General features: G+C 40.8%; 1 protein-coding gene across 1 annotated transcript; it reads left to right on the top strand.

The window, feature by feature from the left end:
- The first annotated feature begins 582 nt into the window (after positions 1-582).
- LOC147697168 (lysozyme G-like) lies at positions 583-22,055 on the top strand. The gene is made up of 3 exons (XM_086933305.1): positions 583-735; positions 864-1,002; positions 21,922-22,055. Exons 1-3 carry the CDS (start codon positions 583-585, stop codon positions 22,053-22,055), a joined length of 426 nt encoding a protein of 141 aa, XP_086789431.1.
- The last annotated feature ends 1,323 nt before the right edge of the window (positions 22,056-23,378 follow it).

Genomic DNA, 23,378 nt, shown 5'->3' with positions numbered 1-23,378 from the left:
AAAGTAGATTCCAGGGGGAGATCAAAATCCAGGAATTTTAGTGGACAAGCCATTTTGTACCCATGCTCTGGGCATTTTATCGTAGTCCTATATTTTTGTCTGTGTAAAGATTTTAGAATGCATTCCATGACAGGATGGCAGCTTTTCTTCTCTTTGTGAATTAGATATGATAGTATTATGTATTATTTTTATATTCCTGACGTACTCCCATGCATTTTGTGTTTTTTCCCCTCTCATTTGTGGGACGATCATTGTATAAAAAGATGTTACATACATTCTAATTGTTCCACCCACTTCAAGTAGATGGTAACCCATTCGCAAACTGGTAGGAGTCCCCAAAGGAAAAGGAGCAGGCAATGCTACAGCTACATTTGTGTTATGCTGTTAGCAAATGGTATTGCAGCCTCTATCAAAGGGTATTGATCGTTCCTGTTTTGATGCATGTGCCTGTGGCTCTGTATATTTGACTGAGAAGAATGTCAATGATCAAACAACAATGACAACAATAATCTTTATTACTTTACAATCTTCAATGCAGGGGTCCGTGCATCCCAACAGATGGCAGCTAATGACCTCCAAAACATGCAGAAATACAAAACAGAGATTTTGGCAGTTGCCAGCAATTTGTGCATGGATCCGTCTGTGATTGCTGCAACCATTTCTCGCAAATCCCGTGCCGGTGTTGTACTGAATAATGGATGGGGTAATGGAGGAAATGCCTTTGGCTTGATGCAGGTAAGCACATTCACCATCACAGCTGAGGCATGGCGTTCCATATATAATCCTCATCGAGTATTGTATCTCAAATGTGTGCTTGAACTGGTCATACCGAAATGCAGTACCAATGTTGCTTTGTATTTTAGATTGGCAAAAGCAACAACGAGATCAGAGGTGCTTGGAACAGTAGCGAACATATTTCCCAGGGTACAGAGATTCTAATCAGCATGATCAAGTCAATCAAGAAAAAGTTTTCACACTGGTCTGAGAATCAGACCTTGAAAGGTCTGTATCAGCACACCTGGAGTTATTTACTACTGATTGCCTTCAGTCTCACTCCCAATGCTTAAACCCCCTCAGAACTCTAGGGGTGACGACTTTCTCGAAAATTGTGTTTCCTAAGCAGTGAAGTCTGCACTTACCTCTGAAAATGAACCTAAGTGAGTTGTGAGACCACTGATTTATGGTCCTTGAACTATAAGGGTACTATTGCAGGGTGGATGGGATTTTAAGCGGTGCAGATTGTTAGTGCAAACACAAGTACAAACTGCACTCCAGGGGATAAACCTTTAGTCCCAGACTGAGTCATGACTCAACAAATCAACAATTCATCAATTATAGTTTAGCAATTAGACCCCACGGTGATAACAGAGAGTGGTAGATTTGCAAACCATGAAGGTTTAGTAGCAGATTAGCAAAGATGCAAACACACATCATTTAATGTTGTCAAAAATCAGTAGTGAATAAAGTAATATATAAATTAGTATGATTCAAATCAATTCAAAATAGCAAATACAAAGACAAAGGGCCAGAGGTATGACCCGTTTTTGCATGCGGAAACAGGTTTGCAAACCCGTTTGCGCATGGAAAATCATCATGGGCCATGTACAAAGCCTATTTAGCGTGTCACGATTTATTTGCGACTCACTAAATAGGTTTTGCGGCATTCCCTTCCAAATATTGAGTTTCGAAACTATGTACTAATGTTTTGCAACCGAACATTCTCAATTACCACCTACTTCAAGTAGGTGGTGATACATTCGCAAATGGGAAGGGTTCCTGAAGGGACCCCTTCCCCTTTGCCAATGCGAGTGAAAATATGTTTTAAGGGCAGGCAGTTGTCCCAGGGACCCCTGCCTGCCCTTAAAAAATTAAACAAAAACATGTATTTTTTTTAAATTACATCCTGTTTTCCTTTATGAAAAACGGCTGCATTTTTTTTTAAAAACTGCTTCATATCTAAGCAGTCCCAGACATGGTGGTCTGCTGAGCCCAGCAGGCCACCATCCCTGGGAGGGCCTTTCATTCCCAATGGGCTCGCAAATTGCAAGAGGCTCATTAATGTTAATGAGCCTCGCAATTTGCGACCCATTGGAAATCGCAAACAGTGTTAAACACACTGTTGTACATTTTATTATGCACCTCACAATTTGCGACTCGCAAGTCACAAATTGTGAGGCGCAAAATAAAATGGTCGTACATCTGGCCCAAAATGCTTAAGGTTTTTGTGAGAAATTGGAGTGATGATTGACTCAGATGTTGGCCCAGATCAAGCAACAGCTGTAAATCCCTGGCAGGGTGAACCACAAGAAGTCACTAGATTAACTTTAGCTTAACCCTGAGTAGCTTGACACAAAAAGCAGTCAGTTTTAACGAAGAGGCAATGTATACGGTTTTTATGCAGCACACCAACAATAATAAAGTAAAAACTCAAAACAAGAAAAATACCTCACCAATTTTGAAAAAGAGAGTAAATGTTAATAAACTATTGACAAAAAAAACCAAAACTCCTATCAGTAGAACCAGAGTTATGAATTTCGCGGTTAGGAAGTCACGGAGTATTGTTCCACATGCGACAAAACACGTGTCGGCTGGTTTTCTTTAGGCTCTCAAATGAAAATTAAAGGACAGAATATTTCTCGACGCTTCAGAAGATAATTTCTCATCTGTTGCCTTTGATATTGTAGTTCATGTTTATACCGACATACTGCTTACTTACTATTATGTGTGCCTAGGTCAGTGATAAATGTCATATTGTGAGGGTTTTACCCACACTCGATTGGGGGGTTATAGGGCTTATCCCCTTGCCTAGTTGCACCATACTGATCTCATATCCCTTCGGACTTCTGCATCTATTAAGCAGAGCACCTAGAAATTTCCCTGACCACTAAAAATCCTTCTTTAGAGTGTGTCCACTTTTATGGAAGTCAAAAATCTTCAGCAGGATATGGGCAGGAATCTGTAGTAGAAGAAAGTTCCAGGAGACCAGCATCCCATTTGGCAAAGGATCGTTGAACAGGATTTGATGCTATAGAGAAGAACGTAGGGAGCTACCACGAAGTCAGGCCGACCCGCGACGCACCTAAGGTAGATCGACAAGCCGGTCTGTCCCAGTCTTCCCTTGGTCTCAGAGCAGTTTTTAGCCAAAAATGTCCAAAGGCTTGTATTTTTGCTATCAGGGAACATTTAGCACCATCACCATGGGTCTAGGACTGAAGGGGAACCACTTGGGGGATTAGGACTCACTCAGGCTGAGTCCAGGTGCGGATTCAAGATCGTGGGAGCCTGTTATATCCCTGTAGCTGTGAAGAGGAGGCCAGATAACTGACCCTTGGAGTCACCCTGGTAGTCCTGGGTTAAGGTGACTAAGCAAAGCTCAGGCAGCAGGGCAGGCCCCTCAGGGATCATGGCAGTCCAGGCAGCAAAGCAGTCCTTCCAAGTGTGGTAAAGCTGTCTTGTGGAGTACATATCAGGACACAGCAGTAAGCAGTCCTCTGAGAGTCCTTCCACAGGTCCAGAAAGAGAACTGAAGTGTGGGTCTGAGACCCATATTTTTATATCTGGTGCCTTCTTTGATGCGTAAGAAGTTTCTAGAGGTTTCACAATGAAATACTTAGAATCTCTTGACTCTCCTGCCCTAGCTCCCAGGTGGATGTAAAGAAAATGTGGGGGTGACAAACCCTTTGTGTGACGGCAGAACACAGCCTATTCAGTTGCAAGTGGGGCTGTGCCCAGCTCCACCTCCATCCTGGCAGCACATGGCCCATTCAGGCACACCCAACTCCTCTATTGTGTTACTGCCTAGGAGGAATTCATAAAGGCTAACTGCCAATTACACCTAGTCATGTGACACAGGGTAGGTTCCAGGCACCAATGGGCTAAGAGTACGAAATTCCTACTTTTAAAAGTGGCATTTTCAAATTGTAATTTAAAATCCAACTTTACCATTAAAGAGGATTTTTAATTCCAATTTCATAGATACCAAACAGGAAATGCTCATCTGCCCCCAATCAAAAGAAAGCACTTTTTAAATGCAATAAAGCAACCCAGTGTTATCCAAGGGATGGGTAGGTCTCACAGTAGGGAAAAATTAATGTAGTTGTTTTACACTACTAGGACAAGCAAAACGTAAAAGTACATGTCCAACCTTTTAATTGTAATACACCCTGCTATATGGGCCCCTTATTGCCTACCTTAGGGGTGACAAATGCAATAAAGGGGAATTTAGGTCTTGGCAAGGGGGTTATATTGCTAAGTCAAATTGGTAGTTTAAAACTACATCAGGCTGCAATAGTAGGCCTGAGACATGTTTTAAGGGGCAACTTAAGTAGGTGGCACAATAAGTGGTGCAGGTCCATTAATAGCATTTAATTTACAGGTCCAGTATATATAGCATAGCACTCTACAAGGGACTTATAAGTAAATTAAATGTGCCAGTCAAGTGTAAGTGAATATTGCCATGTTTAGTGAAGTGAGTACAAGCACTTTAGCACTGGTTAACTGTTGTAAAGAGTCCTAAGGCTAACAAAATGAATTTCAGCAAACTAATTGGTGGGGAACAGACAAAAAGTTTGGGATAAGGCTGACAGGTATCATCACAGTTTTCAGAAAGCAAATCAAGCAGGCACAGCTTTTCATGAAGGGAAGTTCCCTATTATGCTTAGCTAAGAAATCAGGTACGTTGGGGATACATCAAGCTGAAGGTGTCAGGGAGTAAAGCCTCTAAAAGGCAGAAACAAATATATATTCAGTCAAGTAAGTGAGAACGGATTTGGGCAGAAGTCTAAATCTTTGAGCAGGAGCAAAGGAGTATATCTTCGGAGGACAGTGGAAAGGGCACCAGCATCCAACTAACTCATCATTGCATAATCCCATGAAGAGAACCAAACAGGATCAAACATTCCATGATATCTCTGTGTCGGTCCTCTTTCCAGCCATCGCACAACGGATGTTTCTGCTGCATGACCTTTAAGAGATATCCCTTAGAGCATGATACATCATGGCCAGCATTTTCTATGTACAGGAACAGCATTTCAATTTTTAGCTCACCATGGAACACATACCGATAAACATTCACACATACACTGAGACAATAAGAATACAGGTCTAATGAGATCATACTCTTGAAATTTGGCTCCTGGAATGAGAGAAAGGGAAAAAACTGTAAAGCAGCTAAAAGAACATTTAATTTTAGAGTGAATTACGCAAACTGAGGCCTACATTAACTATAGTCAACTTTAACATAAAAATCACACTATATATATATATATATATATATATATATATATATATATATATATATATATATATATATATATATATATATAAATAAATGCATGCGGTTCAGATGAATGCAAAGTTGTGCAAATATAAAATTGTGGCAAGGCATCACCAGTAACGTTGATAACTGGTTTATTAGGGCCTTGGGTATTAAGGGTATTATGGGTACGAGGTTGAAGATTGCTAGTACAGTATCCATGTGGCATGTTGATCCTCATTTTCTGAATCCGACAAATTCTATGGGAAATATTATCAACAAACTGCGACAAATATCGCAGAGTGCGCTTAGCAACGTTTATTTCTATCGCTGTCTTAGCGCGTTATTATCAACGCTTATCTCAAAGGTGATAAGAAATCCAGCAATAGACTGCGACAATGATCATTAGCATGTGAAATCCAGCGATGATTTCACAGCGCTAATGAAAAGCTTGGTAATAGGGGAGTGTGTACTTAACAATACAAATCACGTCCCATAGACATTAATGCTAAATCAGGTTTTATTCAGGAATTAGGATTATGCAATAATGGGGGCTTAGCGTGTCTTTCTCTTTGCTTTGCGGGTCCGGGTCAGCGTTGATACTACAGCAAAGCTGTGTTCAAAACGTTATTCATTCGAGTTATTGTAAGGAACGCCTACTTTGCGTCTGATTAGCGATGTATATCGCTAAGACGCGTAGCGTTAGAAATTCAGCTGCTAACATGCGCTGATGCATGTTTGCGCCGCCTTGTTAATAGGGGGATAAAAATATCTCCACTTTAGCTGCAAAAAGTGCAGCGAAAGTGGCAATACTGCCCTTGATAATATGCCCCTATGTGTTTTCCTCTGCAGGAGATTCATTTTGCAACACCCTTGACAGAGCTCTTTATTGTTTTGTCTGTTGCAGCAGAACAAAGTGCTACACTCTGCTTGGCGATAAAGGCAAAGAAAAAATCTAACTTCTATTCACATGGGAGACTGCTATTAAGATGACTAGATCATAACACCCCTAGTGGGTGGTGCCAGATTATTTAAAGTGCGGGGTTCAGGCCTTTGCATCTCCACACCAGTGAGGAGAATGCATAATGGCTCTCCCTGTGTAAATCAGTGTAGGTTCACCTGATTGAGACCTCAGATTGCAGTTGGTGTGTATCCCCACACATCCTGTGCCCTTAATTCTACCAAAGAAGCCAACACTCAGAAAAAGCATCTGATTGTGCTGGTTGCCACGCGACTATGCCACACCTGAAGGAAAAGTACTTTCAATCAATTGGCTCCCTCTAAATGTTTGGGGGCAATTGTGAATGTGAATGGTCAGTGTGCTGGGGGCCCCATTACTAATAGATTGTACACATAAGATGGCCTATTTGCATAACAAGTTCACATGTACTTGCAAAGGCTCTGTGCACCTGCACAAACAGGAAATGTGGGACCAGAGGCAGAACTTTTGTCTAGCTCCCCTGGAGATCAGAGCCGAAGTTGAGGAACCCAGTGTGTAGCCATACATAGTTTGGAAGGATGGAAACTACCAAGCCTGGAGAAATGCCCTGCAATCCTCTTTGGGCAGTATGACTCCAGTGTGAAGGCTCATGTTTCTCAGTACTTGTTTTTACATCTTTGATCCCCATGCAATTGATGTGGGCCTCGAAGGCCTGGGTACTTCCACAGATGTCCTTGCCGCTGCAATTGCCTGAAAACAAGACAACCCCAGAATTTAGTTTAGAGGACCTTCGGTATCAGAGCTTTATCTGTTGCAGCTCATGAAGCCATTGGACCAAACCACGGTCCAAGTCACGTTTCTGATCTTGTGGCCATTGCATTGATACTTGCAGTGGTTTTTCATTCCCAACAGAATCTATCAGTATCCTAATTGTTGAGGTCACCCTGCGATAACTAAGTATACAGAGAAGCTGTATCACAAAAAAATTGATTCCATCTGCCAGCCCTGTGAGAAATAAACTACACAGCATGTTAGATTGCTGACACAATATTGTGAACTAACATCTGTTGTTGTCTGAGTTCTTTTGTATGTCTTCTGTGTGTGCCTTAAGACCTCCTCGCAGCACCCACACCCTGACCCGACACACAGTTCTGGTTGCATTAGCCTGTATCTGGTACCAAGGATTGTGAATGCCAAAACTTTCGAACCTCAGTGCTACCAGTCATATCAGCATTGCACCTATCTTAAATGAGTCCAAGCTACTCACACATCAAAATACCTAAGATTTTACAAAACTGAATCATGAAAGCCTCTGCTTACCCATTCATCGTGCAAGGTTCAGATTCTCTTTACTATAATGCCGGCAGATAGAGTTCAGAGAGATGAGTACCCAAAAGATGACGTTATTTGACACAACGGTCCAGAACGATGCATTTTAGGATACTTTCATAAGGTTTGCAAGATCTTCCCGAATCCCCGGATGGACTGGGAGCGGTGTTAATCCCATAAAGATGTTAGTACTCCACACCTGAGCCTGGTCAATAACATTTTTTTTAACATTATATAAAGCGCATTAGGCTCCACAAAAAAAGCTGATAATATTTTAGTATCAAACTATAAAGGCTTATTAAAAGTTAATAGTTTACAGAAGGCAAAATCAGTTTAGCAGCAATGTATAATATGGTTCAATCAAATTAGATCAAATTAGATCAAATTTGACGAAGCAGACCCACCATTTGATTGTCTCATAAGGGAGGACCAAGGAAAAGCCAGTCAATCTCTCTGAAAGAGCACAATAAAAAGCTCTTACTCAGCTCTGCTCTCACCTGTACTAAAACCCCATAAACGTTAACAACTTATACACCTTCACGCAGGTCTCAAGAAGACTATCCAATCAGGTTAAAGCAAAAGGAAACAAGGTGGTATCACCAGGATATCTAATAGATCGACTTAACAAAACCCTCGGCCCAGTGCTTGAACTATATAAAATGCAGGCGAGAGGGGCAGTCACACATGGCGGAGAATTGTGGGGGCACACACCGGTATTAAATCTGATGATCACAGAAAATAAGTTCATCAGGCAGCTGGCCGCTCTACCTTCCAGCTCCCCGATCCTCCCCCTCAGACTCAATTTTCTCCTTAGATCAATAGAGGAAGAATTGGGTTTAAAACTATTATCATTCTGGCAAAGACTTTGGATAACTCCAGAGCTCTTGACATATAGGATGGAGTTGAAGGAGATTTTAAGCTTTCCAAATGCAACAAAAACTCCATGGTTAAAATATATAAAAACTACATGTGAGAACCTGGGAAGGCCAGAGTTATGGTTAGACCCTGAAAATGCTTGTAGTAAGGTTACACGCAAACATTTATCCAAGGAATATTATGATCTAAAATTAAATACTTCACTAGAGAACGTGCGGTTGGGGTCCTTGACTAGGTCATTTATTCAATTCAAAGACTCCTACCTTCTTGAACAGGTCCTAGAGGGCATTTGCCCAGCCTTTATACTAGGATATTGTTTTTACAGTGGAGGCATGGCACTCTTCCCCTCAGAGCATTTACAAGTACTTGGTCTCCCTCTCCCTCCGCTGAGCAATGTCCCGCATGTCCATCCCAGGTAGAAAATGAAATACAAATTGCATTATTTTGTAAGGCTTATCAAAAGCCGAGAAAGTATTGGCTTCTTCCTCTTCCTAAAAACCTAGGTTTCAGGCAATGTATCCCAGCCTACAGAACACTAAAGACGGACTTATCACCACCAACTGTGTTTGCGATAGCTAAATTCTTAACTGCTATGTGGCATATGCGCACTCGCTACATCCAGAACTCTGATATAGACTTGGTACTGGCCTTATAATCACTCTTTGTACAGACCAGGTCAAATCGGAATGATCCGTAATGGCTTTCACCATTGGCTAGAAATGTGATTTTCCATAGTATGTAGCTGTTGGATTAGCACCCCACACTAGCACTTTTGAAACTGTATAATAAGATGACAATTGCAATTATCTTTTTTAACTTCTGTTTTATGTTTATGTATATGTATCAAATCATGAATGTTTTTAATCTAAGGTCTATATCTTTTATAATCTTTTGTGATTGAAATAAAGATAGAAATGATGAATGATGAAAAGGAAACAATTACATTCTCAATATGTTCTCAAGGTTTGTCCCAAATCAAGCTTTTTTCTGCGCCCTTCAAACTTATGTGATTTTCATTAATACAACATTCTATGATAATCACAAACAAAAGATAACATTTCTCCACATAAGAAAGAAGGAAAAAGAAAAGTCGATACTTAGAACTCCAGCTTGCCTAGAAATAAAGTGTTCACATGTGATAAAGCAAAGATGGCAACTAACAATAACACATGTTGATGTTCAGGCCTACATTAGCTGTAGTTAAACTATAGGTGAATAAACATCATTTCTCTCTACAAATAGCAATGGAAATCATTTAGAGGTCGACAGGAGTGGAACTGGAGACCCCTTGCTTGACTTTTCCAAACCCTGGCACTGCTTTTGCAACCCCTGGCCTCAGAGGTTGCAAAATCAGTGCAATAATACTGGGACAGTTTTTTTGGGGGTTGTTGGCGCCTTAGCTTTTGTCTCTGGCCCTTTATTAGTTACACTAAAAGTGAAGAATAAGTTATTATTCACTACTAGTGTAATAAAAGATGGAGTACCAGAAGCTGGAACTAGACTTTTACTGGCAGAGTAGGTAAGAAGAGCAATGTTTGTCATGTGCATGTTTGGGGGTGAGAGTTTGCGTGAGCCAGCATATATGTGTGAAGGGACATATCTGTATGGTTGAGCATGTGTGTGTAGGTGAAAGTGAGCTGGTAAGAGTCAGTAACAGGTAGTGAGTGATAATGAGCGAGATTGAGTCTCAGTAAAGGAGTATGACAGAGTCAGAGTGAGTAAGAGTGACAGTAAGCGAATGTGTGTATGAATGATAATGAGGGAGTATTAGAGTGAGTCAGAATGAGTGTAATTGCGAGTGAAAATAGGTGAGAGTGCAAGTGGTTGTGAGTAGGTGGCAAAGAGTGAGTGAGCGGCACTATGAGTGAATGGGAGTGAGCTAGTTAGAATGAATTACAGCGAATGAGTGTGTCAAACTGAGAATAAGTGAGAGTGTGTGGGATTAATGGAGTGAGAGTTTGGGAGAGAGTGAGTGAATAAGAAAGTAGGAGTGCGTCTGAGTAAGAATGAGTGAGTATGAGCAAGAAAGAGTGAGTGCAAGTGAGTGAGAACAAATTAGGGTAAGTGAGTGTAAATTAATGAGAATGAAAAAGAACGAGTATAAGTCAGTGAATGTAAATGAGTATTAGTAAAAATGTAGTATTATGCTTGCAAATTATATGTTTGACCATAGCATACGGAAAGTCATTTTTGCCTTACAGAGTCACCCATGGCAAAATACTAGCACTGGTATGAAGCAGGTGATTCTTAGCATGACAGGCACCTGTCACAAAATACTGGTAATGAAATATTGGAAGTAATTATTATTGGCATAATAAGCACCTATGGTAAAATACTAGTAGTGGCATAGAAGAGGTATGCCTTAGCATATGGGGTACCAGCGGCAAAGTTCTGGCACTGGCATAGCGTATGTGATATTTGACATTAGGGCATCCATGGGATATAAGGGGAGTCCATGACAAAAAACTGGCCTGGCATAATGGCGATAAGTAGTCTCATATAGTGGTAATAAGAGCACATTTTGAAAACAAAATGGGGTCAAATCCTGAGGAGCGTCAGGTTTCATTGGATTTGCAAACCGTGAAAGGACTTGAATATTTAATGAGAGCCCCTTCAGAGCTGGGGGCATTTTAGAAAATGTGTGTGAAAAGTGTGCTTTACATGCACCATATGACAAAGTATGTTTTTAAATGTGCTTGCGAAAGAAACCCATTGAGCCCTTCTAGACGAGGTCTGGCACACTCACTTCACTTGTTGTCACAAATTAGGACAAGTAATAAGCCCCACCACTTTCAAAGATTACAGTGGCATCCCAATATAGGTGGTATCTAGCACAGAAATGTGTCTGTGTTGTGTTGTTATAATCAAACAGTTACTATGGAACTTCAGCAATGCCAATTATCTTGGTAGCATCAGGGTTAAGATCATGTGACATCACTCTCTGGAAAAGTCATTAAGTTTAAAGGATGTGTGATGTCACTTCCAATACATCAAGCATTTTAGTAAAGTATCTTTTTTAAAGTAGTAAGGACCCTGGTCTCATTATAATGGAGGCTATATGGGTAAAGGGACCTGGGTTCAAGATGTCGACTTGAGGTGTCTGATGATTGATTGTCTTTTCCTTCTCTTTTCTTTTTCTATTTTATTAATATATTTGTGATGTTAATTGTATATTTTAATAATGTTAATGGGTTTTAATGACTAATAAGCACATTTCAACCCCTAATGATAGAAATGGAACACGTGATATAAAAAGAACTTCACCAATAACTTGATGTTATAAATAAAGTCCTGTTCATTTTCTAAAAGATTTTGCTTCAATGATACCGTCTATTTACTTCACATTTTGTTTACTGTATTTTGGTTACTTAATCTACAAAGCCCTGCAAAATTAAGACTTAAATCCTTGTCCTCGCTACTCCCCGGAATCTGAAGCTTAAAAAGAAGATTCTTGCATTCCGTTAATCTGCACAATCCCTGTAGTTAACAGGCAATAATTTACCCTTCCACCTGAAACCACTGCAACCTGGAGAACTAACCTGAAAATCAAAGAAAGAGCTGCAGACACATTTGATCGCCCTTACATCTTACTTTAGCTCAGTAGAGTGTGAAGCCTGAAGATGTGTGTTACCACTCATTGTGTGCCATTCGTGTGTACCGGCATGCGGTTTCCATGAGCCTGGTGATTTTATTTGGCACTAATTAAACAAATCATTTGCTGGCTTGGAAAGAAAGCATTGAATGCACCTCTTCTCAATCACATCCTCTTCTAATATGGCAAATTACCAGGAATATGCTGTGAAGTGAATCATTGGTTCAAGATGGGTCAGTTCATCAGTGAGCGTAGTGGAGCTCATGAATCGAAAGGAGAAAGAGAAAGAGAAGAAAAAATTGAAAAATAAAAACATGGAGATGGCGTCTGTGGCCAGGTTAACACCACTTCCACCACCCACTGATGGGAATATCGGGTTGGAGCAAGAATCAGGTCAAGATGCAGCTGTCATGACTACAGTGGTCTCGGATGCTGATAACAGGGCTCCTGGAGGTGAAAGTTCTGGGACCTGTGAGTTGGAAGAGCTCGTCAATGATTCTATCACAGTCACTGAGATGGCAACAGCATCCTCAGTAGGGGAAACGGACTGTTTAATCAAGCCTGTGCTTAATCATGAAATTCCCTCTCAAACTGCCGATATAATTGTGAGTGTGTGTCAGGCGGATTCAGACCTAGGCCAGCATCACTCTCAGAGCACAGGTGATACAGCTGGTGTACTAGCAGAGAATGCAGCGGCTAGCCCCATGGAGGGCCCCATGGAGGGCCATACTCTAGGCCAAAACTCAGGTCAAGACCAAGAGCTGAGAGCAGAATCTGTCACCCGGAATGGCCAAACGGATGGGGGGAAAGAGAAAGAAAAAGAGAAAGAGAAAACCCCCAGTGAGTGTTTCTTCTCAGTGACTGAGGAGGCCGACTGGTCAGCTGATGATGAGGAAGAGGAGCTCAATAGCTCGGACATTGATGGTAGCAATTTAGAATCAGAAAGCGACCCAGAAGGGGATCCACCACAGACAGTCAAAACATTGCACTCTCAAAAAGGTCAAGGTGATCTAACATGGGACCATTCCCCTACGACTCTGCTACAGGGTAACCTAAACCAGGCGGCAGATCCCTTGCAGGGTCAGGTGCCCTTTCCAGTATCACAGGACACTACACAACCCTCAATGAACTCAATGATGTTAATGATGGAATCGATCCATCAGGGTATTACAGCACATCGCGAGGAGACCAGATCCGACAGCCTCAAGGCCCAGGCTACCATGAGGAAAATGAAAGGGGTGGTCAGGAAGCTTTCAAAAGCTTGCGAGAACATGGGAGATAGGGTTTTAAATCTGGAAGAGAGAATCGTCTCGACTGAAGCGGAGGTGGCAACCGCAACAAGAAAAGTGGAATCCCTAGATACACAGGCACAGGACGTCCAGTGGAAGCTGGAAGATTTGGAAAACAGACTAAGAAGAAACAACCTTAGAGTCTTAGGGATTCCGGAAGGTTGCGAAGGACAGGATGCCAAGGCATTTATTGTTAAAATATTCGAGAAAGCATTCCCAGATGTCGCAGGGTGGAACTGGACTACTGAAATCCAGAGAGCACATCGAATACCATTCAGGATGAGGCAGAATGCTAGAGCTGATGATAAGCCCAGAGCAATCCTGATATATATAGGAAATTTCTTGCTGCGCCAATCTATTGCAGAAAAAGCCAGACCAGATTCTAAGAGGGCTTTTGAGGGTGGATCTTTTTTCGTGAGGCCGGATTTTTGCCATACTACGGTGGAACGGCGATGGAGATTAAGACAGTTAATCAAGCCATTTCAGGAAAAAAAATACAGGTGTATCTCATCAATCCAGCTCAACTTAAAGTTATTCATCAGGGAAAGACTCTTTATTTTCCATCAGAAATCAAAGCTCGGGACTTTTTAAACTCAGTATAGATTGAGCTTATGATTAATCAGCACTTCTTAATCAGACTAGCTCCAGGGTGGTATAACAGTGGTAAGGTGTGCGGCTAAGGGCTAAGCATAAATTTCAAAGGTCTGAGTTTGAGATTGTGTGGTGTCATTATATGTCAATATATGTTTTCAGGGGTTAAAACAGTTTAAAGCTGTTAAAAAAAAAAAAAATAGGCAAAATAGGCAAATATGGCAAAAAAAAAAGGGGGGAATCAGTTGGATTCTACTTTATGGGTTTTGTAAAATCTTAGGGTAATGGTGTTTCCTAATTATATGTATTCTTTTTTTATTTCTGAATTCAGAGCCCACTGCACTGCACGCTGCATCCATCACACGCACAGTCTGCGCGCTCCTTTTGGGAGGGGGTCAGGGTCAGGGGTGGGTTCAGGGGGGGCCGTGACACGGGGTGGGAGGGTGGGACATGGGGGGGAGAAAGCAAAAAAAAAGAAGGTTCTCATAGCTAAGATGTATATTGTCGAAAATGTTAGCTCACCAATGCTAGTGGTATTCTATTTATGTAAAGTTTTCAGGGGAATAATTGATCGGATAGACCAATGGATACGATTCCTGCAGGGTTATGTCTAAGTTAAATGTAGTAAGCCTTAACATAGGTGGCCTCAACAACTGGAAAAAAAGAAGGAGGTTGGAGGAGTATATCAGGATAATAGGGGCCGATATTCTCTGCCTTCAAGAAACTCACCTGCCGTGGAAAAATAAACACTGGTTGAATTTTAGGGGATATGATATTTTATCATGTTCTTCACAAACATCTATGATAAAAGGGGTAGCAATTATTGGAAAGACAGGATTGGGGGGGGTTAAAAGGTGTAAGTCAGATATATCTGGACGCTGGGCTATATGTGAAATGAATATCGGTCTCACAATCTGCACAATATACGGGTCTAACCATGATGATCCAGCAGTAATGGATTTCTTAGAGCAAGAATTAACAAATTGGTCAGCCCCGGTAATAATCTGTGGAGATCTAAATATTTCAGCAGATTTTACATATAGCTGTGTATATACAGGTCGGAAGCCACGGGTATATAAGGCGCTATCCTCTGTTATTAAATCCCATGGCTTGATAGATGTGTGGGGAAGCTTAAAGCGAGATAATCCAGGGTTTACATATTTTTCACACCCTTTTAACAAATATACCAAACTGGACTATTTTATGATAACAGCTAACTATCTTCCAAATGTGGAAATAGTAAGGTTGCCCAAGATAATCTCGGATCATAATCCCCTTGTGTTAACAATTGCTGTCAGTCAACAAGGGAAAAAAGGTAGACCTTGGACTCTCGATAGGAAGCTTCTAATGGATACAAATTATATCTCGCATTTGAAAACTTGGTGTCAGTCATTTTTCGATGCAAACAGATATAGTGCTCCCCGTAACATTGTCTGGGATAGTTTTAAAGCTGGTCTGAGAGGGGAGACAATTAGCTATGTTGGGCGAATGTGGAAGAAAGGCAAGATAGAGAGGGAACGGTTATTGGGTAAATTGGCAGATGCAGAGGAACAGCATAGGAAAGATGTAAGTCAGGGGTGCCAGGGTAATTTAAGCTTAGAGCGACTGAATAGTATCAAGGCTGAACTCCAGCTACAATTGGCAAAAAAAGCTGCAGCCGGATATCATTCATATAGATCTGGAATGTACGAAACAGGGGAAAGTGCCGGTAAGGCTCTGGCTCTGCGGATAAGGCAGGTTGCTTCAAAGAACATCATAACCGAAATAAAGGAAGGAGATCAAACTTATAAAAAGTCAGATGAAATCCTTGATGTTTTCAAGAGATTTTACCAAGAGCTTTATAAGGAAGAGTCAGAAAATGATGATCCAGGTATAAACTGGCCAGAAATGGGTACCAAACTCACTGCTAACCAAAGAGAAAAATTGGAAGGCAGTATTACTATGGATGAATTATCCGAGGCATTACAGGATCTAGCATCAGGTAAGGCGGCAGGACCTGATGCCATTCCGTTGGAAGTATACAAATGTCTAAGGGAAGTAATAACGCCCTTATTATTGGATTTATTTAACGGGGTTATCAATACCGGGGTTATCCCGGAATCTTGGACCGAAACAAATATTGTGGTCTTCCATAAGAAGGGGAAACCGAAAGAGAGTCCTGGGTCATACAGACCTATATCATTGATAAACAGTGACAACAAACTATATGCTAAAATCATGGCGACCCGGCTGGCCAAGATCATTGGGACCCTGGTTTCTCCCTGGCAGCACGGTTTTATTCCAGGTAGAGGCACGACCGATCATATAAGGAGGGTCATTACATTATTTGATATACAAGAGGGCGAAGGAGGGAGGGCTGCTATGACCCTTCTAGATGCAGAAAAAGCTTTCGACCGCGTCAGGTGGAGGTTCTTGTGGCGGGTAATGAAAGACAGAGGTTTTGGCCCTAAATTCCTACAGGCAATCGGTGCTATGTATGTTAACCCAACGGCTAGGATCCATCTTATGGGTGAGCAGTCAGGTAGGATCTACATCTCAAGGGGCACGCGACAAGGGTGCCCATGCTCTCCCATTCTTTTTGCTCTGTATATAGATCCTCTAATAAATCTGTTAATGGATAGCAAAATTAAGCCAGTGGTTACCAAAGGATTTCAGACCAAAGTACTCGCCTATGCGGATGACATTGCTATTTTAACCACGGATCCTGATAGTGCCCTGAATGAAATTGTTAAAATCACTTCTGATTTTGGGAGACTATCTGGATACCGTCTTAACGCAGCTAAGACGCAGGTATTATGTACCGGTAATATAAACAAAGCGGATAATAGATATCTGGACTCAGTTGTCTATCTAGGAATTACAATTAATGCCCAGCCAAAGGATATTATCAAAGATAACTTTGAGCCATTACTTATCAAAATTAAACAGGATTTAAGGAGAATAGACAAACTTCATCTATCAGTTATAGGAAGAGCAAATGTTATTAAAATGTCTATTTTTCCCAAAATTTTGTATAAATTTAGGTCTATCCCTTTCAAAATTGAAGATCTATTGATAAAGGAAATGGAGTCGATATTTATGAATTTTGTATGGCAATATGGAAAGGTTAGGAGATCCAGTAAGCTCATGTCTCTTCCTCAAGAAAAGGGGGGGCTGGGAATCCCCAATCTTAGGTATTATAATTGGGCTTGTTTCCTTACAGGGATGTCCGTGCTTCTCTTTCCAGATGATGCTAGATACAGCCAGGGAGCTATCCCCACTATTTACCACCTGGCACTGGGGGGGGAAGTACATGGGATATTGTCAAGGAAACATGACAAACGTTTCTTTAAAGCCTCTGGTTATAAGACTATCGGAGATATTTGGGGGATATGGTCATCAATTTGCAAAGATCAGGACATCCCAAAGTATAATCAGCACACCCTATTATGGAAGTCAGATTTATTTCCGCATTTAAGCGATGACGGCCCATGGAAGCATTGGGAAAGACAAGGGATTAATTCATTAGGCCAAGTAATGATTAAAGATGTCTGCAGGCCTCTAGAATTGCTTAGGACACGGTTTTCACTCCAAGGGGTCCAAGTATTTAAGTATATGCAGCTGGTTAATACCATCAAATCAAAAAGACCGGGTTTGAATATATCTAATGAATGTGCTCTATTGGATTATTTGAAAGGTGGAGGTCATAGAATCAAAGATTTGTACAGGTTACTTATGGAGAGTCTTTCTGACGATTTGATCAAGGTTGAGGAGAGCTGGGCTCACAAACTGCAGGATCCGGAAATCGATCTCGATAGAGCACTGGTAATGGACAAAAGGTTTCTGAGATCATCAAATTTAAGAGCACAGCACTTCAAGACTCTTTTCAATCTATATTACACACCAGCTAAACTGTTCAAATGGGGTAAGAGAATGGATCATAATTGTCCTAGGTGTGGCAAGGGGCCAGCAGACGTATTACATATGTTTTGTAATTGTTTAAACTTGGGACCAATCAAAAATGAAATTGAAAAGTTTTTAGAGGGGCTGCTAGCTGTTAAAATTGACCTATCCCCCACACTGTTAATATTTGGCTGTGATGTAAAACTAGGTTTGAGTATAGAGATAGAGGCGTTGGTTTTTATCTCGACAGCTGTTCTTAGGATATTAATCGCTGCTGCATGGAAGGATGTGGAGCCTCCAACTTTCCAAATGTGGATGTGTCGGCTGCTAGGGATTCATAACATTGAATCGGAACTTTATGCCCTTAAAGGAATCAAAGCCAGAGAAATGGGTTTACGTGTATGGGCACCAGTGGTTAACTGGAGGAAGGCAAGATGCGCGACCCTCTAGACTTGATAATATTAAGAGATGCCTCGGACATTTCTCTGCATGTTTGGTTCTTACCCGGCTATTTATACCTGTCTTTTTTGATACTGGGTAATGTTGCTCATAATGTATTTATCATATTATCAAAGGTACTTATATATGTCTATATTTTACGTTGATTTATATATGTATATTTATGATCTTAATGTACATCTGGCAGTTGTGAACCTTCAATAAAAAAAAAAAAAAAAAAAAAAAAGGTTCAAGATGGGTCAGGGACTCCATCAATCTGGTGAAGGAACCCAGATTAGATTGTCCATGGGCGATGACTACGGTATACTTCTGTTATACAGCTATAGCGTCTAGTCGCAAACTATCCAAACCCTGCCTGCACTTCAATAAAAGGTACTGTTCTGTATTTACCTGTCGTTTTTTTGGATGTACTCAGAGCTTGGGGTATTGAAGCAGTCTGTGCTTAGCTATCAACTGTATGTGCTCAATATTAATCTTTGAAGAACTCTCTCACCATAATTCAAATACCTGCAGCCTTCCTTTTCCAGTCCCCTTTTCTCCCTTCAAGGATCTTCCTTTACTCTGTAACCTCTAACACATTCATTCCAGGCCTATACTCATACTTGAGGCTTTCTTAAGACTGTTTGACTGAACCATAATATTTGTATTTTTGGAGAGAGGCTGAGGATATTATACACAAAACTTTAATAACAATCTGCAGCTAAACCTGGTTTTGATTTCAGGAAATATCCACATTAAAGATAAAACGTTTAGTTTCTCTCACCTAGATAAATAGTATTTTAATCACTGTGGGAAACTTGTTTTTTTAACAACTTTAAACAATTTTCGACTGCCGTTACATTTTTATCACTTATTTCGCATCAGGCGTATACTTATATGCACAGGAGGGCATATAGACCAGCAAACGGTGGGAGGTCATTATCACAACTGAACACATTCCTTTCTTTAGTCTGACTCTTGTAGAGTAATGGTTTCTAATGCCTCAACCCAGCTAATCACACCAGTTCTGGTAGCTGTGGTATGGTCCCGTCACTTGTGATGTAGGTGTGAAACGGGGTCCATATCTTGTCAAATTTGGGCAATGTATCCACCAGGGTGTCTGCGAGGCACTCTGTTGCATGTGTTGTCCATACCTTCACCACTAGTATATCATTGGTAAAGAAGAGTTCCACCATTTCTGGGCTATCACTAGGCGGGCTCCTAGTAAGAGTGGGGCTATTCAATTTTCCTCAGCTCAAGATAGGGGGTGAAATTCGTCCACCTCCATATGGCCTTAAAGAGTTATTTGTGTCAACCAAGGAAGCTCAATGTTTGTGATTCCCTTTATGAGTTCCATAACTTGGCCCCAAAATGTCTGGATTTTTCAGCATGCCCACCACATATGGATAGAAGTCCCCCGTCAATGATGACCCCTACAACAACTGTCGGAAGCATCACATGTTGCTCTCAGATGAACTGGGGTCATGTACCAGGGCCGTAACATTAATTTGAAAGCATGTGACCTGTGTTGGAGACGGGGGGAGAATTTCTTCTCTCTAACACATATTTGGATCCTGTCAGCCTCGTTCAATGTGAGTGGTACAAAAGGAGGTGGTGATGGACGGAGCATCTGAACCAATCAAACACTCACACCCAGTCCACAGATCTGGGTTTAATCCATCACCGTTCTTCAGCCCACTCTGCCACCCCAGTTTAGACATGGCCATATGCAAATCAGTGGAAAGCCACCTGTTGTCACATTGAGGGTATGGCAATGAGTGAGGAGAAAATGCATAGAGGATCGAGCAAGCCATTGAATTAATCTAATTTTTTCTTAATGCCACACCCTCTTTTCTCCTAGGTTATGTTATGTTACTAGTATTTGTTGAGGTCATGTACACTGGGACAGGTTATTGGCGCTTGGGTGAGAGAAGCACTGTGCACTACTCACAGTGTTTAGTCATATGCTACCTCATAAAGCCATGTTTTTAGTAGTTGCCAGAATCTCAGGTAGCTAGGGGTGGCTCTTATCACAGGAGTTAGGGGGTTCCAGATGAGAGGGGCCAGAACTGAAAATCTAGAACCTCCCATATTCGTCTTTTTAAATTTGGGAATTGTGAGAAGGTTCATGTAGATGGATGTTAAGTTATGATTGGGAATGTGTTTTTGAATTTGTGCTGATATGAAAGCTGGGCTTGTTCTGTGAAAGGATTTAAAAATGCTGTAGCTTGTCTTGAAGATAGTCCTTTGTTCTATAGTAAGTCTTTTATCAAAAGGGTAATGTGACAGTGTCTGGGTTGATGGAAATTTAACCTGCCTGCCTGGTTCTGGGCCAAGCGAAGTCTGCGCTTAAGGTCTTTTGAGAGGCCCGGGTAGGGGGAGTTTGAGTAGTCTACCTCCGAGATGACCAGGGCAATCACTACTTGGACAAGGGTCTCAAAGTTAAGGAATTTACTGATTTCCTGAGTCTTCAGATTTGTAAGAAAAAGGAAGAAGTGACCGCTCCTAGCTGGGGCTTGATAGAGAGATCCTCATCAATGAGGACTCAGAGACTTTTTACTGACTCCTTGGGCTGTGGGGGAATGCTCATTGCTGGGGGCCAACAAGGGAACCAAAAATCATACTTGTTTCTGGTTATGACAATTGTGGGACCGATTCACAAAGGTAATCTGATACAAAATCCTAACTTGACGACTTTCGGTATTCACAAAAGGTATTTACGAGTAGTAAAGTTAGGTTTCCTAGCTTTACTATTCCAAACTGAGACAAAATCCTAACTTTATGACTTTCGGTATTCACAAAAGGCATTTAGGAGTAGTAAAGATAGGATTCCTAACTCTGCTACTCCTAAATGCCTTTTTTTGAATACCGAAAGTTGTAAAGTTAGGATTTTGTCTCAGATTACTTTTGTGAATCGGGCACTTTGTTTTTTTCAGAATTTAACTTTAGATGACTGCTGTTCATCCAATCACAAATGAATAGCATTGTGTTTTGAAAGGTTACTGTGATTCAGATGAGTTGTTAATCGTAAAGAGTAGCCGCATGTCATCTGTGTAGTTGTAGATTCTAAAGAATGGAGCAATCAGCAATTTGCTGAAGAGTGCAATCAGCAAAAAAAAGCTTATACATCCCACTGCTCATTCTCTCACCCCAATCTCCGGACATGATTGAGGAGAATGGAGAGAACGTCTGAATGCACCAGAAAGATGAAGAAAAAAGACCAGAATGGCCTTAACCCTTTATGCAGACCTGCTTGGGCAGCATCTAGTAGGCCATGCTCTTCAATAAACGCGTACAGTTGCAAATGTACCGTGATTTGGTGAGTTTAGAAATGAAAGGCAAGAGGATATGGGGAGGAAGATGACCAGAGGTGTGAGATCAGCTTTGGGTTTTCAATAGAGGTATGACAATGGCATGCCCACTCGCACTCTGGATGCCACCATGGCCAAGCAGTACATGGTTCATGCCCCTTTCTTCTGAGGAAAACAATTAGATCAGGATCAAGTACAGGACTTTACTCTATAAACTGTGGCTAGTCAATACTGTCTCAGCAACATTGGAGGAAAGGTCGCTGTCCACCTGTGTGACCTAGATAAGAAACAGAGCAACCTGAACTCAATAACGGGTCCATTATTTAAATAATAAAAAAATATATTTTGTGTTTGTTAAACAAACTTGCGGAAAATGTATTAAGTTTACTTCTGTGTGTTTTATTTAATTTTGATTGTAGGGGGAATTGCTGCATATAATGCTGGACCTGGAAACATCAAAAACTACCCACAAGTGGACAATGCCACAACCAGCCGTGACTATTCCAATGATGTGGTGGCTCGCGCACAATATTTTAAACAAAATGGATTTTAATAATTACGTGGAACACCTTCCTTTCAAAATGTATACAGTATGACTCTTTTACATGAAAATGTTTTGAAAAACAATTTTGTCAGAAGTCAATCTAATACTCATACTTATGATGAATAAAAATAAAATACTAGACAGCGTAATCTTTCATTATTAACTCTGTCTACCAATAACATTTCATCTGCAGTATTGACGTTGTGGACAAATGGAATTCAATGCTATCGCTGTGTGTTTCAGCAGTGTCGGAATGTTATTTTAAAATAATGGGTACAGAAAAAGTTAACATCCTGCGACATGCTTAGAATTATCACTCTGCAATCTAGCCACAATATTTCTTTTTCACAAACACTTTTGGAGCAGGAATGTTTGCAGTGATTCAGACGATTTACTGAAATACACAATCTTTCAACCGTGCCCTGGAACTGGTTACTCACAAAGGAACAATAAGAAAAAGATTATCAGCAGATAAAATGCACATTTAGAAAGACTTTTCCACAATGGTATCCCGCCACTGGCACGGTTTCTTCGAATATTTGGAAAGTGGAATTTGTTCAGCTCTCCTGACTTTCCACAATACATTCCTCCCTTTCATATTCATGCATATGTTTTAATTAAAAATGCATGGCTCACAACACTTCCAATCGTTGTACTGGGGAAATTTGGAGTCACTTAAAAACATCAAATACATCAGGTTTTCTTAAAAAGACAACACAAAAAATGAAATAATTTCGTATTAATCATACAGCCACCATTATACTCTCCGTGAAAGTCATTCATAAATTCTTCATATACAATGCCCTCACAGAACCCACAGGGTTTGGCTAGCATTTGCCGGGTATAGGGCGATTTTTTTAAATGTTTTGGTGCTGTTGGGCATGTGGAATATCAGGGCACCTTGAGACCATAATCAGGGGTTGGATCAATTGGGGTGACAAATTATCACACTACAAAAAAGCTCATCTAGAGTCATTACCACGTTGGATACATTGAAATATCCCTGATCTGTTTGGAGCATAGCGTTGAGAATAAGAGAAAGAGAGTGTGTCTGACTGACAGTGTGAGAAAGAGAGACAAAATAAGCGACAGAGAAAAGGAACAAGAAAGTGAAAAGCACACTTCAGTACAATATATATTATAAATTGCCAACATTTGTTAGAGAACTGGTATTCTACACTATTAATGGACAGTATCAGCACTTTTTATTAAATGTTGAGTGAGTAGGTAATTGCAAATGTCTCCTATGCACATCACCTACAATGACAATCATGCAAAGATGCTGCGCATCTTTAATGTAAAGTTGCATATTCAAAGATGCCAGCAAACGGC

This window comes from Lissotriton vulgaris, chromosome 8, assembly GCF_964263255.1.
Source record: "Lissotriton vulgaris chromosome 8, aLisVul1.2, whole genome shotgun sequence".
Lineage (NCBI taxonomy): Eukaryota > Metazoa > Chordata > Amphibia > Caudata > Salamandridae > Lissotriton > Lissotriton vulgaris.
Note: the sequence above shows the minus strand (reverse complement) of the source record. Positions and strands in the feature narration are given on the sequence as shown.